The sequence below is a fragment of the Engystomops pustulosus genome, chromosome 1 (genome assembly GCF_040894005.1).
Source record: "Engystomops pustulosus chromosome 1, aEngPut4.maternal, whole genome shotgun sequence".
Lineage (NCBI taxonomy): Eukaryota > Metazoa > Chordata > Amphibia > Anura > Leptodactylidae > Engystomops > Engystomops pustulosus.
Genome location: NC_092411.1, coordinates 264438245 through 264453592, shown reverse-complemented (window position 1 = coordinate 264453592; position 15348 = coordinate 264438245). Strand labels below are relative to the sequence as shown.

At 42.6% G+C, this 15348-nt stretch overlaps 1 protein-coding gene across 5 annotated transcripts in view; it reads left to right on the top strand.

Annotated features, from left to right (window-relative positions):
* The window catches only part of LOC140079048 (ADP-ribosyl cyclase/cyclic ADP-ribose hydrolase 2-like), a 35986-nt gene extending 21973 nt beyond the window's left edge, over positions 1-14013 (top strand). For 3 of the 5 annotated variants that reach the window (XM_072126057.1, XM_072126055.1, XM_072126056.1), the window contains exons 2-9: positions 659-857; positions 2018-2147; positions 3883-4018; positions 5876-5958; positions 6444-6520; positions 9188-9280; positions 11249-11335; positions 13869-14013. In XM_072126057.1, the coding sequence (XP_071982158.1) occupies positions 691-857; positions 2018-2147; positions 3883-4018; positions 5876-5958; positions 6444-6520; positions 9188-9280; positions 11249-11335; positions 13869-14013 (918 nt within the window). In that variant the 5' untranslated portion in view covers positions 659-690. The remainder of the gene's footprint in view (positions 1-658; positions 858-2017; positions 2148-3882; positions 4019-5875; positions 5959-6443; positions 6521-9187; positions 9281-11248; positions 11336-13868) is intronic. The other 2 variants (XM_072126058.1, XM_072126059.1) reach the window with 2 other exon arrangements.
* The last annotated feature ends 1335 nt before the right edge of the window (positions 14014-15348 follow it).

Genomic DNA, 15348 nt, shown 5'->3' with positions numbered 1-15348 from the left:
ACATATGAACTCTTTGCAGATGTTGACCCTGGGATGTGAACCCAGGACCCCAGCGCTGCAAGGCTGTAATGCTAACCATTAAGCCACCGTGCCACCCTAATACTCAAGTCTTAATACATTTGGCAAGCTCTGTGCTGTGCTGCGCAATCTGTGTGCGCTATATAAATAAAGGAATTATTATTAATACATTGGCCCCATAGACTTTAAACATCAGGCGATCTGGGAACATCATCTGCTGCTTCTGTTCTACATCGAAATCTACTTATCCTACATAGACACCAGGGTCTATGAAAATGAACCCTAAGACCGACATGTGTAGTCTCAGGCCAGGTGATTCCTGCCATAATAAAGGGTCTAAAGTCATGTGGGTGGTCCTGCCTAGGATAGATGTAAAGTTGAAGGTTCCTGGTCCTATATAGTAACTTGTGTTATTAATCTACATTGATGTGATGATTTATGTCCACTGGTAGTGAACAGAGAAGCTTTCTATAGAATGACAGCAAGCAGAGATCTAGAAAACCGTGAGGAATAGATACAGAAAGTATATTGGAGACTTATATAACTTTTTAAAATACAAAGAATAACCTTAATTTGTTGAAATCGAAACACCCCTTTAAGTTTTCCTGACATGTGAATGTATATTTCTTCCATTCTGCAGGGATACAAGCTTGGAATATACTTGGACTCATTATGCGACCCTCTCGTGTGACCCTGGATGGCCTGCTCTTTGCCTTGATTACTATAATAAATTTACAAAGGACCGATCAGTGGAGAGGTCCAGGCACAACCCCCAACTTGGAGGATATTGTAATTGGCAGATGTTATGACTACATAGAAACAGTGAATCCCTCTGTGGGGTAAGTGCCTGGATAATCAGTTTGACTATTAGGATATCCCATTAGGTTATGGCCACACCTTGCATTTAGAAGCGCAATTCAACCGCTCTTTTTTTTTTTTACGTAAACACAATGTTAACGAAATGAAAAAGCAATGCATTGACTTTGCATTAATGTTAATGCAATACAATTAGGCAAAGCTCTCCTCCGCTGTTCAATTGTGTTTCAAAACTCCATGTAAACGCCACGTGTGACCAGAAACTAGGGCCTGGTGGCATAAAGGGATTGGTGACTGTAACACATGTTTTTGTAAAGTGTGTGTTGGGGGGTATTATGTAATTTACCATTATACATCTATTACTAGTTCTGTACCACTTTCTTCATATGTAGAGTAAAGTCTCCTGTCTTTTCCCTCATCAGCCAGAGATTCCTGTTTATAAAATGGCCGCAGGTGGAGGATCATGTGATCTCTATCTGTCCATGAACAATCGCCCTGCCAGGACCTTATGATAGTATTCATGAATATAAGATCAAGGCCCTGGCAGGGTGATTGGTCAGGACAGGAGGCTTCACTTTACATATACAGAACTAGTAATAGATGTACAGGCGGTCCCCTACTTAAGGACACCCGACTTACAGACAACCCATATTTACAGACAGACCCCTCTGACCTCTGGTGAAGCTCTCTGAATGCTTTACTATAGACCCAGACTGCAATAATCATCTGTAATATGTCTGTAATGAAGCTTTATTGATAATCCTTGGTCCCATTACAGCAAAATATGTTTAAACTCCAATTGTCACTGGGGCCAAAATTCTTTTTGTCTGGATCTACAATTATAAAATATACAGTTTCGACTTACATACAAATTCAACTTAAGAACAAACCACCGGACCCTATCTTGTACGTAACCTGGGGACTGCCTGTATATTGGTCAATTATCTAATATCCTGCTCCTCGCATTACAAAATACATGGGGTAGAGTGGCAAACTCTTTTTAACGCAATGCCAATCACTTGTTACAAGCTGCCCAGAGAGATATAAGATCAGATATTTGTTGACCAAGTTTGCACCACAAGACCTTCTTCATTTTTCAATACTTGATATACTTAATTCTCCACCTTATGAGCTACATGCATATAATACTAACATTATCCATATCTTTGTATCATTACTGCAGGAAGAAGAACTGTACCGCTATATGGGAAGCCTTTCAAGGTGCTTTTATCAGCAAAGACCCTTGTTCTGTATTCCCATCTGATTACGAGCGCTATATCAACCTGACTCTCCATGACATCCCCATGAATAAGGTTCTGTATCAGATTTATTTTGTATGATGATACAATGGGGGTCATTTACTAAGGGCCCGATTCGCGGTTTCCCGACGTGTTACCCGAATATTTCCGATTTGCGTTGATTTTCCCTGTATTGCCCCTGGGTTTTTGGCGCAAGCGATCGGATTGTGGGGCATCAGCGCTGGCATTCACGCAACCGTACGAAACGGTCGTGGCTGTACGAAAACCCGACGGATTCGGAGAAACCGCCGCATCTTTTAAAAAAAATGTCGCGGGGCACGCACTTACCTTCACCAAGTATAGGATCGTGAACTCCGGCGGGCCTCGGCGGACTTCAGCGCAGCAGCGCCACCTGGTGGACATCGGAGGAACTGCCTTAGTGAATCGCCGGAAGACCCGCATCCACCGCAGAGAACGCGCCTCTGGATCGCGAATGGACCGGGTAAGTAAATCTGCCCCAATGTTTTCATACCTGAAGCTGTATGTGAGTTTTTGCTTCCTTATCTCTGCAGGTATTCCAATATACCATGCACTGCAAGGTGATACTAAAGAACAATCTGTTCAGGGTATCTGGCAAATTAACATCTCAGCTTCCCTGTAGAAAACCTAAGTGAGATCTCCCTTGTGATCAGACAACCCAGAGAGATCAATAAATGAAGCTGTCAGCAGCTATACAATACTCTTGCTTTGACCATCCCTGGGGAGTTGCAGTATTACCCTGTTTCCCCTAAAATAAGACATCCCCCGAAAATAAGACCTAGTAAATTTTTGTTCATTCTTAGAAATATAAGGCCTCCCCTGAAAATAAGACCCAGCGGCAGTCATTGCAGCAGCTCCCCCCGCGCTATACATTAGTATTAGTAAATCTTTTAGATGCTGCAGAAGGTTGTGACATGGGGAAGAATTCATGGAAGTAAATCACTGACTGTTGTGCTGCAAATGTGATCCCAGCAGCCACCAGGATAAGAAGGGTCATTTATGGATTCTAATAAAAAAGGAGTCACAAAAAATACAGCATGAAATTCAGAGTTTGGAGAGTCATAAGTATGTTAGAGAAGTAGTTTTTTTTGTTCAACAATAAATGTAAATTCTTGTTCATGGAAAAATTAAGACATCCCTTGAAAATAAGACCTAGTGCCTCTTTAGGAGCAAAAATTAATATAAGACATTGGGGGTCATTTACTAAGGGCCCGATTCGCGTTTTCCCGACGTGTTACCCGAATATTTCCGATTTGCGCCGATTTCCCCTGAATTGCCCAGGGATTTTGGCGCACGCAATCGGATTGTGGCGCATCGGCACTGGCATGCACGCGACGGAAAACGGGGGGGGCCTGGCCGACCGGATTCGGAAAAACCGCCGCATTTAAAAAAAAAATTGGTCGCACGGGCCATACTCACATGCACCACGATGAAGACGATGAACTCCGGGGCACCTCGGCGGACTTCGGCGCAGCAGCGCCACCTGGTGGACATCGGGCGCAGGACCTTCATGAATCGCCGGACGACCTGAACGTTCGTCAGAGAAGCCGCCGCTGGAACGCGAATGGACCGGGTAAGTAAATGTGCCCCACTGTCTTATTTTTGGGGACACAGGGATACATGAAGTCCATTGAAATGGGCATAGATGCTAATATTGTATGTGGTTGAGCAGGTTCTTCAGAGCAAGAATTGAGAAATGTACTAATATAGTATAGTTATGGTAAATAATATAAAGTACTGAATAAGTTCTCTATTATATACCTGTCTGCAGTCACTATTCTGGGAAAACAACAAACAACTAGTGCACCGACTCTCAGACCGTGGAAAGCGCTACATGGCTCTAGGTGACACTTTAATGGGATGGCTGGCGGATAACTTGCACTTTTGTGGATCAAGCAGTAACTCAGGTTAGTATATATGGTATGATAGGTGACAGGGGCGTTACTAGGAGATTCAGGGCCCCATAGAAGACTTCTGAATGGGGATCCCCTCCCTCTTTAAAAAAATATACATATTTGTATACTCACACATGCGAGTCACAATCACAAACAGTATATGCACACCATGTATACATACAGCATATACACACATACATACAATGTCATATACACTCATGCATCATATAAACAGAGATACAGCATATACACATCACACATGTGAGTAACAATCACAAACAGTATATACACACACCATGTATACATACATACAGCATATACACACATACATACAGTACCATGTACATTCATGCATCATATACACAGATAAACAGCATATACACATCACACATGCGAGTAAAAAAGTCTCAAAAAGAAGCCAAAATTTGCGCCTGCCGGGACAGGAAGAAACGGATCATGTATCACAAATAAAGAGCCATGATCATACATAAGGCGCTAAAAAAGAGCTACCGAATGTCTCAAAAATTCACCATAGAAAAAAAAATTGATACGTGTCCCCCAGTGACTCCATTTAAAAATGGGGGCGCAGGAAACGTGCTATCATTTTCAGTTGAATGTTAGTTTGTGGTGGTTATGGGGTTAATGATTTGGAGCGTGGACTAAAAGATTTAAAACTGACTCAAAATTCATGAAGGTAAATAGAATTCCCTAGATCAGCTTATAGCTGCTCTAATATTGCGCCAAAAATTTCACCCAAAAACGAGAAAGAAAAATAGATGCGCCAAAAAAGTGTCAGATTTACAAGTGGTTTCACGATATTGCACCGCAAAAAAGAACAAGTTGTGAGTGTCGGAAAAACACCAATACTATGGAGCCGACACTTCATAAATCAGGCGCAAGAGGCGCAGCAAGGAAAAAAAAAATGAAGCCAATTTTATCGAAACTTGAAAGGCGATGATAAATGACCCCCACTGTATCAAAACACAAGGATAATGTATAAGTATATGGTTTTGGCTTTAATGGGAATTTATTTTTTCCTATGTCCGAATATGGAATTCAGAATTACCGTATATACTCAAGTATAAGCCGACCCGAGTATAAGCCGAGGCCCCTAATTTTACCCAAAAAATGGGAAAATCTATTGACTCGAGTATAAGCTGGGGGTGGGAAATGCATTGGTCACAGCCTCCCCAGTATATAGCCTGCCAGCCCCTGCCCCAGTGTATATAGCCAGCCAGCCCCTGCCCCAGTGTATATAGCCTGATAGGCCCTGCCCCAGTGTATATAACCCCCCCCCCCCCCCCCCGTTGTGCAGCAAAACAATACTATTGTAGCGGATGGATCGCACAGAAGATCTACAGGGGCTGCCGGAAAGGTGAGTTTTGATTTATTTTTTTGACACGAGTATAAGACGAGTTTGGGTTTTTTCAGCACATTTTTTGTGCTGAAAAACTAGGCTTATACTCGAGTATATAAGGTAATATCTTGGATTCCATCTTAAAGGAAACCTACCACCACGGATTTACCTATTAAGGTAGATCCGGTGGTAGGTGTCTTTATAGTACATGAGGATAGTTCTTTTAAGGGCTAATCCTCACGTCCCCTGTATCTTTTTAGAACTTTTATTGCCCTTATATGATAATTTTCTAAAGAGGCTACTGGGGCGTGGAGTAGCCGGTGCTGAGATCCGAGGTGGTAGGTTTCCTTTAAGCTTTTATTTTCCAAGAAATGTAATATTTTGTTTCTCTCAGGAAAAGCATCAAGGCTTCTCAAATATCAGAGCCATGACTAGATCTAGTGGCAGCAAGTTCCATAATATCACTTCTATCACTTACAGTAAAGAATCCTTATTTTTCTCTCTGGCTTTAGGATTTGACTACAACTCTTGTCCTACTTCCTCTGAGTGTGAAAGCAATGCTCAGGAATCCTTCTGGAGGTCGGCCTCTGTTACTGTAAGTGGTAAGGGCTATAAGATGATGAGGTTAGGGTGATTATGTAAAGGACCATTCCATAAATTCTGTAGACATCTTCATATAAGAAATGTCATTCAATGCATTTATTTTTGCAAATGGTTATACTGTATATCCTTCCGGGCTAGTTGTAACTTCCTTATAAACTGTTATAACTTCCTTATAGACTACTGTTTCAATGTTTCTACTTCTGGAAATGTATCCATTAATAGGTAACTGGGCATTACCATTTTCCATGTCTGATATGTATCACCCAACTGCAGCATCTATTGGACACCATTGTGGTGTGTATGGACACGCCCCAGTCCTGAGAGAATGGTGACGCCCAATTGTCTATTTAGTGGTTCCTGTTTATAAATTTAGAATAAAACCTAATCTTTAGTTAATTATTTCTACAATGAACGAGATAAGCCTGACTTATTGTACGTATGTTTCAGGCAGTCTATTAGCATTTCTTTATGTTTTAGTATGCTAAGCACAGCTCTGGGGAGATACAGATCATGCTCAATGGCTCCACACCAGGAGGAGGATTCCCAATGCCTAGGTGAGAAATGATAGGATGTTATGTACTTATTGAAAATACTAATAAGTAAAGATTAATTTCTGGGATGTATCGGTTTTGACCACACGATTTGGTGCAGAAGAAAAATGGTGTAAATAATGACAGGGCTCCTAAGAGTCCTGATTGCACCGCCCATTTATAGGATGATTGAGAGCTCTCCCTATTTCAATGTGTGTACACATGAGACTGTCAATCACTGTGTGGGCAGGTTAATCAGGGGTAATGAAAACTCTCACTATTAGTAACAGTATGTGTATAGGGTAGTAAGAACCATCAGGTCCTCACTGTGTGTGGGCGGGGTAATCAGGACTCTCGCTATCAATCAGTGTGTGGACAGGGTAATCAGGACTCTCGCTATCAATCACTGTGTGTGGGCGGGGTGACCAGGACTCTCACTGTCAATCACAGTGTGTGGGTGGGGTTATCAGGACTCTCCGTGTCAATCATTGTGTGTGGGCGGGGTAATCAGGATTCTTATTGTGAATCACTGTATGTGGGTGGGGTTATCGTTTATCAAGACTCTCCGTGTCAATCACTGTGTGCGGACAGACTAATTTGGTCTCTCTGTGTCAATCACTGTGTGTGGGCGGAGTAATCAGGACTCTCACTTTTAATCACTGTGTGTGGGTGGGGTAATCAGGACTCTCACTGTTAATCACTGTGTGTGGGAGAAGTAATCAGGACTCTCACTGTCAATCACTGTGTGTGGGAGTAGTAATCAGGACTCTCACTGTCAATCACTGTGTGTGCGAGGAGTAATCAGGACTCTCACTGTCAATCACGGTGTGTGGGAGGAGTAATCAGGGCTCTCACTGTTAATCACTGTGTGTGGGAGGAGTTATCAGGATTCTCACTGTCAATCACGGTGTGTGGGAGGAGTAATCAGGACTCTCTCTGTCAATCACTGTGTGTGGGTGGAGTAATAAGGACTCTCACTTTTAATCACTGTGTGTGGGCCAGGTAATCAGGACTCTCACTGTCAATCACTGTCTGTGGGCCAGGTAATCAGGACTCTCACTGTTAATCACTGCGTGTGAGAGGAGTAATCAGGACTCTCACTGTCAATCACTGTGTGTGGGAGGAGTAATCAGGACTCTCACTGTCGATCACTGTGTGTGGGAGGAGTAATCAGGACTCTCACTGTCGATCACTGTGTGTGGGAAGTGTAATCAAGACTCTCACTGTCGATCACGGTGTGTGGGAGGAGTAATCAGGACTCTCTCTGTCAATCACTGCGTGTGGGTGGAGTAATCAGGACTCTCACTGTTAATCACATTGTGTGGGAGTAGTAATCAGGACTCTCACTGTTAATCACTGTGTGTGGGAGGAGTAATCAGGACTCTCACTGTCAATCACTGTGTGTGGGCCAGGTAATCAGGACTCTCACTTTTAATCACTGTGTGTGGGTGGGGTAATCAGGACTCTCACTGTTAATCACTGTGTGTGGGAGAAGTAATCAGGACTCTCACTGTCAATCACTGTGTGTGGGAGTAGTAATCAGGACTCTCACTGTCAATCACTGTGTGTGCGAGGAGTAATCAGGACTCTCACTGTCAATCACGGTGTGTGGGAGGAGTAATCAGGGCTCTCACTGTTAATCACTGTGTGTGGGAGGAGTTATCAGGATTCTCACTGTCAATCACGGTGTGTGGGAGGAGTAATCAGGACTCTCTCTGTCAATCACTGTGTGTGGGTGGAGTAATAAGGACTCTCACTTTTAATCACTGTGTGTGGGCCAGGTAATCAGGACTCTCAATGTCAATCACTGTCTGTGGGCCAGGTAATCAGGACTCTCACTGTTAATCACTGCGTGTGAGAGGAGTAATCAGGACTCTCACTGTCAATCACTGTGTGTGGGAGGAGTAATCAGGACTCTCACTGTCGATCACTGTGTGTGGGAGGAGTAATCAGGACTCTAACTGTCAATCACTGTGTGTGGGAAGTGTAATCAAGACTCTCACTGTCGATCACGGTGTGTGGGAGGAGTAATCAGGACTCTCTCTGTCAATCACTGCGTGTGGGTGGAGTAATCAGGACTCTCACTTTTAATCACATTGTGTGGGTTGGGTAATCAGGACTCTCACTGTTAATCACATTGTGTGGGAGTAGTAATCAGGACTCTCACTGTTAATCACTGTGTGTGGGAGGAGTAATCAGGACTCTCACTGTCAATCACTGTGTGTGGGCCAGGTAATCAGGACTCTCACTTTTAATCACTGTGTGTGGGTTGGGTAATCAGGATTCTCACTGTGAGTCACTGTATGTGTACGAGATAGTCAGAATCATCATTGTCTTTTCAGGAGTACTGCATTTACTATACTTTTTGCACAGACACTCGGCTCCATGTCATATAATCTGTATACAGCATTATTAAATATAAAGTAAATATACCTCGAGTGATGCCACCGACATTAAATTATCTCCAGATTTCAGTAAAAACCCATCCAATCTACATTGGCAAAGAAATAAAACGTTAGATGCACAGAGTCCTGTATGATAATAAAAACACCACGGTCTGGTGGTTCAGGATCATTGCCTTATAGGCTTCACCCATAGTAATGTTTCCATTATTTTACTTTGATTTTTGAGAAGTCTAACTTTGTCATTGCTTTACCACATTTATTATTCTTATTTTTCTTTCCTATAAAGTTTTTTATCAGACTTTGAAATTCCAAACTTTCAAAGAGACAAAGTTTCCAGAATAAACATCTGGGTGATGGATGAGATTAATGGAGTGAATGTGTAAGTACAAAGAGATCTTTGAGGAATTTACTTAAATATTCCTTTTTAAAGGGAAGCTAAGCTTTGACAATCTATTTTAGAAGAGAACCCTGACAATAAGCAAATCACAATGATCACTTGTAATCGGTGAACAACCAAACTTTTGTAAAATACTTAAAGAAGTATGTTTCTGTGTCCTTCTTTTTACCCTGCCTTTCTTCCTTATTGAAACAGTTTGTGCAAAATAACTTTGACACCCTTCTTTTAGCTTGTTGTTTCCCTTACACCCCATAAATCAACTTTATCTTATATTACCTGGCATCAGAGGGGGTGTACCCTGCTCAACCGGCCCCTCCCATCTACACATCACCTTGTCCCATGCCTTTTCTCCGCATGTCATGTGACAAAGCTGGCATCATTACAGGTCCTTTAGCCTCCCAACATTAGCAAACTGTATACTGTGCATATATTTAATCTCATGGCATGATCACAGCTTGCATCCTTGCACTCCTACTCCTACTCATCCTCCATAGAGGCTGCTGTTATTTCATGTGATCAGATACATACACGGGGTAGACTGTGGAAATGTAACAGGACCTTAGATGGTGTCACCCAGATCACAGGACATGAAGTGGCCAATGAGCTCTTACTCAATGTTCTCCATAGCAGCAGTTCTGTAACACTGAGACTTGTCAATCAGCAACAAGGAGGCAGGGCAATGCAAGCAACACATGAATATGCAGAGCTTCATTGGACTTATTGGAAATCAACCAAACAAAAAACAAAAAGTTACAAATACTCACCCCCGTTCCTCCTGATGGTGATCCAGGCGCTGTTTGTTGCTAGTCATGACACACCGGGATCACCTAGAAAATAAACTCTTAAGCAGCACGAAGCACGGAAACAAGATGTCTGGCGCACTGTTAATTAAGCATGACCCCGCATCTCCCTTTCCCATGCTGGGAGCATGGTAGAGTGAGGTGACATCACGCGAGAGGCATGAATTCATACGCCTAGTGTGACGTCACCTCCATGGGAGAGATAGGTTCAGGGGCAGGTGCAAAATCAGCAGACGGAGCGCTGGACATCTTGTCCCCGTGCTACTAATTATAACTTACTTTTCTAGGTGATCCCGGTGTGTCAAGACTAGCGGAGGACAGCCCCGGGATCAAGATGAAGAGGATTGGGGGTGAGTATTTATAGGGTTTTTTTTGGCTGGTTTCCTTTAAGCAATTACATTGGACACAAGTCAGGTGAGTTGTATATAAGTTTACAAACTGATCTTTTAACATTGCAGCCATGGAAATGAATCATTATGGGGCACTGCTTTTTAATCATAGTTTTTAATGAAGTATTTATTTTGGGTGGGTTCATTTGCATGACAGAATATTATAAAGATTGCTATCGTCACCTGCACTATTTATTTCTGAAATAAAAACCATAGATTCAACTTAATCACAATGCACTGGGACTGATTTATCAAGCAGTGCCACTCCGTGCATCAGCGCTTGATGTTGGACCCACCCCTCTGGCCACGGGGCTCTGGCTTCCTGATATATGTCCGGTGGGGTTGGCGCGCCTCAGTTCTGCTCCAGTTTCTGCCCTGCATAGTAATGAGCTGCAGCCTGAACCTTTCAGGCTCATTAGTATAATTTTAAAAGTTGATTTTAGAAGGAAGGAGACCATGGAGGCCAAATATAAGAAGATTACCGCAGTCACGGTGCCTGGATCTATCAGTAATGTCCCTGGTTTATCCATGCTTAATTTTGTGGGCAGATTTCCTTTAACAAGGTTTTTTTTACAGATTGTCCATTAATTGTCAGTCCCAGGCAACTGCTTTTATGAACAGAAATATTTAGTGTTGAGTGTAGTAATAGAGGTTATATACATGCACACCTTGTCCATTGATAACCCCAAATTAAAAAGAAATGTCAAATTTTGCTAAATTTAATTTAATATCCAGTTTATCATGTCGTCCGTGTTTTTCAGGGATTCCTGTGGAGAGAACAGCACTGCTAGGCTACAATCTGTCCTGTCACACAGAGGGTTTCCATACGACTGCTATGACAATTATAGGTCGGTAACAATACAGGGGTTATTAATAGAGCACCATTAATGTATGCATGTAATTACTGGAGGTGTCATAGAATTGTTAGGCTTCCGTTCTGTTGTCTTGGTAACCCGATTCACTTTGTATAACCAATGGTGCACAATCTAGGCACTACATTTATATTTATATTCCTTATTTTGCAGCCTTTATATATAAATTATATACATACCATGGATGCATGGCAGATTTCAAAGGTTGGATACTAACGCAAAACTTTATCAATTACCCTAATAGGGTCACCTATATTATGCTTGCCCTTTTTTTTCCCGCCAGGAGCCGTGGGTCATGTGACCCCTGGGCAGCAGGACTTACACTGACATGCTGTGTCTTGGTGGCTTGCGCCGGATGGATGGGGACTATGCAGTCATGCCTGTGTGCATGCCCCCTCTGTGATATCAGTGTTTGTAGGGGTGGAAGTAATTATGATGGAGGGGGCTTGTATACAGTAAAACTGCACAGCCCCTGCAACCACTGAAAGCCACCTGAAAAAGGGAGGCACAGGAAGTGCCAAGTCCTGCTCACCACTTTAAGTAGAATAAAAACTAGAGCTCTTCTTCTCCATGGTGGAAGTTTTCCACTGTTCCTATATCTAATTTCAAACAAACGGTCAGCTCCGCTTTCTCTACATTCCGCTTCCCCTGCAATCCGTGTCTGATGAAGGTCTTGATTAAGACTGAAACGTTACATGCATCTACTTTTTGTATTGCTTTTCACTTAATAATAAATTTCCACACTTTCATTCTGAAGGAAGAGTGGCAAGTTTTTACCTATTTATGGACTGGTTGCCCTACTTGAGCACCCTATTGACTCCAAGTGGAGTGACGTGCAACACTACTATTAATACTGCCAACCACTGTAAGGTATCCAATAATATAAACATAAGAATGTATACACATATACATTGGTGGCCAAAAGTATTGGCACCCCTGTCAGGCACCCCTGTCAGATAATACTCGTTTTCTTCCAGAAAAGGATTGCAAATTCTTTGATATTAATATCTTCATTTATTTAGCTTGCAATGAAAAAACACAAAAGAGAATGAAAAAAGGTCAAATCATTGATCATTTTACACAAAACTCCAAAAATGGGCCGGACAAAAGTATTGGCACCCTCAGCTTAATACTTGGTAGCACAAACTTTAGACAAAATAACTTTGAACAACCACTTCCCTGAGGTCCATGAGATTAGAAGGTGCCTTTTCCAGACTGCCATTGTAGATCTCTCCACAGGTGTTCTATGGGGTTCAGGTCTGGGCTCATTGCTGCCACTTTACAAGTCTCCAGTGCTTTCTCTCAAACCATTTTCAAGTGTGTTTTGGGTCATTGTCCTGCTGGAAGACCCATGACCTCTGAGGGAGACCCAGCTTTCTCTCACTGGTCCCTACATTATGCTGCAAAATTTGTTGGTAGTCCTCAGACTTCATAATGCCATGCACACGGTCACACAGTCCAGTGCCAGAGGCAGCAAAGCAGCCCCAAAACATCAGGGATCCTCCGCCATGTTTGACTGTAAGGACCGTGTTCTTTTCTTTGAAGGCCTCTTTTTTTTCCCTGTAAACTCTATGTTGATGCCTTTTCCCAAAAAGCTCTCCTTTGTCTCTTCTGACCACAGAACATTCTCCCAAAACGTTTTACACTTTCTAAGGTAAGTTTTGGCAAACTCCAGCCTTGATTTTTTATGTTTCTGTGTAAGAATTGGTGTCTTCCTGGGTATTCTACCATACAGTCCCTTTTCATTCAGACGCCGACGGATAGTACAGGTTGACACTATACCCTCGGTTTTTTATCCACCAACCGCACAATCTTGCAATGAAATTTCTTGTCAATTTTTCTTTTGCATCCACATCGAGGGAGATTAGCCACAGTGCCGGGGGCTTTACACTTCTGGATGACACTGCGCACGGTAGACACAGGTCTTGTAGCCTTGAGATTGTTTAGGCTTCCTCACAATTTTGATTCTCAAGTCCTCAGACTTGTCCTCAAACAGTGCCAATACTTTTGTCCACCCCCTTTTAATGTTTGGTGTGGAATTATATCCAATTTGGCTTTTTGTAGTTTTCCATTGAAGACAAATTAAATGAAGATAATAATACCAAAGAATTTCTGATTGCAATCATTTTTTGGAAAAAACTGAGTATTATCTGACTGTAGGAGCATTCTCATTTTATATTTTTGGCGGGATCACTGTAAAGAATCCAAAGATGCTAACACTTCTGGCTGGAACAGAAGTGCCAAGGAACTGGTGATCACTGCATCCAGTCACTGGCCTCAGCAGAAAGAGGGCTGGAAGAGATTAAAGTGAGGACATAAACCCCCTTTAAGTGAATGTTCAGTATCTTTGTATTGTATCAGTCAGTCAACTGGGAACATAAGCCTCTATACATGGGAGGAAACATCAATGTGATAAGATACATGAAACTAAGAATATTTATTACAGATGTAATACTAATGTCAGAATTTCTTGCTTGTCTCATGTAAACCCCTCTTCCTATCTTTACAGAGCAGTTCGTATCCTGCAGTGTGTGGACTTTCCTGGTAACCCTGAGTGCACCACAAATAGTGGAAGTGGATTTACATCAGTTTGGATAACTATGATTCCTGTATGGTTTACAATAATGAATAATTATGGAAATATGAATGATTGAATAAATGAGACAGTTACACTCCATAATAAATCTCGTATTTTTCTTCTTAAGGATGCTAAAAATGAAAACTTACTTAGAAGGATTATTGTGTAAGCCATATAGCCACATGAAACAGGAGTCATCTTTGTGATAAGTTTAATAACCAGAACATAAAGTGATATTCCAGGAATATAAATGTTTGATTCAAAAAACCCATAATGCTATAAATAAATGAATACAACTAAACTCAATGGAATACATCACAAAATGGAGCTTATATAGTTTGCTTTTATGAGTCTTTCTAAAGTAGGATGAGTTATGTCCAAAACGGCCGCCATCTACAACTACAAGTCCCATGATCCTTCAGCTCTAAGTAACTCCTCCTCCCTTTTTTGCTCTACTCCCAGTGATGATGTAACAGTCTGTCCTGCTCTGTTACCATAGTAATAATGTGTAACTGCTTTCACTGCACATTTCCTCACTGAGATGACGTCTCACCACAACACCGGCCATACTGGATGCACTGCAACCAACCAACTACAGGCAAACATAGTGGTGATCACATGACCTGCCCAGGCAGGTGCAGCACATGTGATGTGGACATGTGACCTGCGGCCATCTTCAGTCCTGTGGCATTTTAATTCTCCATTACAGTGTATGTAACAGCATTTTCTGCTAAGGGGAGCAACATTTTAAATAACATCTAATTACATATCAGCTTATATTTTAAGGTCCAATTTGTATATTAATTATGCTGATTCCTGGAATACCCCTTTAACAACTGAAGTCGTCTTCTACATGGGCACCGTAGCTGCCGCCTTGGTACTGCTGATGATGGCTCCGTTGCGGTCCCATTCAGGCTGCAGGTCTGCTTCCTGACTAGGCAGCGCACTCCAGCTGCTAGGCCGCGTGCACTGACTCTTCAAGAATTTAAAGGGTCAGCGTCCTACTAATTGGCGCTGGCATTCCCGGATCTGCTATATAGCCCAGCAACTCCCCGCATCCCCTGCCGGATCTTCAAGTCATTCTTCTGAAGAGAAAGCCCTCCGTGTTTCCTGAGCGTTTCCAGATGCCTCTGTATTCCTGTGCGTTTCCAGACGCCTCCGCGTTTCCCATATTCCTGTGGCGTTCCTGTACTCCTGTGGCGGTCCTGTGTTCCTGTGGCTGTCCTGTGTTCCTGTGGAGTTCCTGTATCCCAGTGGCCATCCTGAGGTCCTGCCTACCCTAGGTCCTGCCTATTCGTGGTCCTGCCTACTCATGGTCCTGCCTTCCCATGGTCCTGCCTTCCCGTGTCCCTGCCTTGGCTGCCACCGCAGGACTAGTAGCACCTGTGGAGCGAGCTGGTGGCTCCCCACC